Below are 2,048 nucleotides of genomic sequence, written 5' to 3' on the forward strand. Positions count from 1 at the left end.
CCGAGAAGAAATGGACGAAACCCGGGGAAGCGCAAGCCTCCCGGAAGCCAGGCAGCCCAGGGCTCCCCGGGGTGGGGCGACCGACGTGGAAGATCGTGGTGAAACGTGGGGGGGCGTTCCGGCAGGTGCTGTACGGAGACCTGCTCAGCCGGTATCCCGAGACCCGGCTGGCGGGAGCTGCTTGACCTGCCTGGCTGGCGGCTACGACAGCATCTTCTCCCTGTGCGACGACTACGACCCCCGGGAAGCGCGAGTTTCTACTTCGACCGCGACCCGGACGCCTTCAAGTGCGTCCTGGAGGTGTACTATTTCGGGGAGGTGCACATGAAGAAGGGCATCTGCCCCATCTGCTTCAAGGGCGAGATGGACTTCTGGAAGGTGGACCTCAAGTTCCTGGACCAGTGCTGCCGCAGCCACCTGCGCGAGAAGCGCGAGGAGCTGGAGGAGATCGCGCGCCGCGTGCAGCTCATCCTGGACGACCTGGGCCTGGACGCGGCCGCGGGGCGCTGGCGCCGCTGCCAGCAGCGCGTCTGGAAGTTCCTGGAGAAGCCCGAGTCCTCGCGCCCCGCGCGCGCCGTGGCCGTGCTGTCCTTCCTGCTCATCCTCCTCTCGTCCATGGTCATGTGCATGGGCACCATCCCCGAGCTGCAGGTGCTGGACGCCGAGGGCAGCCGCGTGGAGCACCCGACGCTGGAGAGCGTGGAGACGGCGTGCATCGGCTGGTTCACGCTGGAGTACCTGCTGCGCCTGTTCGCCTCGCCCAACAAGCTGCACTTCGTCCTGTCCTTCATGAACATCGTGGACGTGCTGGCCATCCTGCCCTTCTACGTGAGCCTGACGCTCACGCACCTGGGCGCGCGCATGATGGAGCTGACCAAGGTGCAGCAGGCCGTGCAGGCGCTGCGCATCATGCGCGTGGCCCGCATCTTCAAGCTGGCGCGCCACTCCACCGGCCTGCAGACGCTCACCTACGCGCTCAAACGCAGCTTCAAGGAGCTGGGGCTGCTGCTCATGTACCTGGCCGTGGGCATCTTCGTCTTCTCTGCCCTGGGCTACACCATGGAGCAGAGCCACCCGGAGACGCTGTTCAAGAGCATCCCGCAGTCCTTCTGGTGGGCCATCATCACCATGACGACCGTGGGCTACGGTGACATCTACCCCAAGACCACGCTGGGCAAGCTGAACGCGGCCATCAGCTTCCTGTGCGGGGTCATCGCCATCGCCCTCCCCATCCACCCCATCATCAACAACTTCGTCCGGTACTACAACAAGCAGCGCGTCCTGGAGACGGCGGCCAAGCACGAGCTGGAGCTCATGGAGCTCAACTCCGGTGGCGGCGGGGGCGAGGGCAAGGCCCTGGGCTCCCTCGGCGACCTGGACAACCTCCCACCACTGGAGCCCGTGGCCGGCAAGGAGGGGGCCTGGGGCAGCCGGCTCAAGATTTCCCACAGCGACACCGTCATCCCCCTCCTGACCCAGGAGAAGCACCACAAGGACCCGGCTGCAGAGCTGCAAGTGACGTGGGCCGTTGGGGCGCAGGTGGGCGGATGCTGTGACTGTCTGTGCCCCCCCCCCCCCACTCCTGAGCTGAACTCTGAAGGCCCTCTGGGCATCTGCCATGAGGCTGGGTAAGACCCCGTGCGTTACTGGCTGTCCGGGAGCCGGCGCTGGGGAGGGGTGGCGGGGAGCCAAGGCAGGAGGGGTGATGGAGGCTGTTTCATTGGTGGCAGGGACCCTGGTCCCGTTCTGTATCTTTCAATAAAGCCCTGCTCTGTGCACCCGCCCGTGTCGCAGGTTCTCTTACCGGCTGGGGATCCTCACCCCGGCCCGACCCCTGGATGGGGGTGGCTCAGGCATGCCCAGTGCCAGGCCCGTGCCAGGCCGGAGGTAGGTGTGCAGGCCAGGGGGGTATTTTTAGTTGGAAGCTAATTGCAGAAGGGCTCACACGCAGGGCTCGGCGCCAAGGAGCCTTGCCACGTTCCAGGAGGCTCTGTGCCTGCAGCTCCTCTTTCCTTCTGAGGAGAAGCTCGCTCCCGGGCACGCCCAGG

General features: G+C 65.9%; 1 protein-coding gene across 1 annotated transcript in view; it reads left to right on the forward strand.

Annotated features, from left to right (window-relative positions):
- The window catches only part of KCNF1 (potassium voltage-gated channel modifier subfamily F member 1), a 19,130-nt gene extending 17,575 nt beyond the window's left edge, over positions 1–1,555 (forward strand). The window contains 4 exon segments of the mRNA XM_006102353.3: positions 9–173; positions 176–238; positions 241–1,491; positions 1,493–1,555. Coding sequence (XP_006102415.1) covers positions 9–173; positions 176–238; positions 241–1,491; positions 1,493–1,519 — 1,506 coding nt within the window. The 3' untranslated portion in view covers positions 1,520–1,555.
- Positions 1,556–2,048: the final 493 nt, after the last annotated feature.

The sequence above is a fragment of the Myotis lucifugus genome, unplaced genomic scaffold, assembly GCF_000147115.1.
Source record: "Myotis lucifugus unplaced genomic scaffold, Myoluc2.0 scaffold_409, whole genome shotgun sequence".
Lineage (NCBI taxonomy): Eukaryota > Metazoa > Chordata > Mammalia > Chiroptera > Vespertilionidae > Myotis > Myotis lucifugus.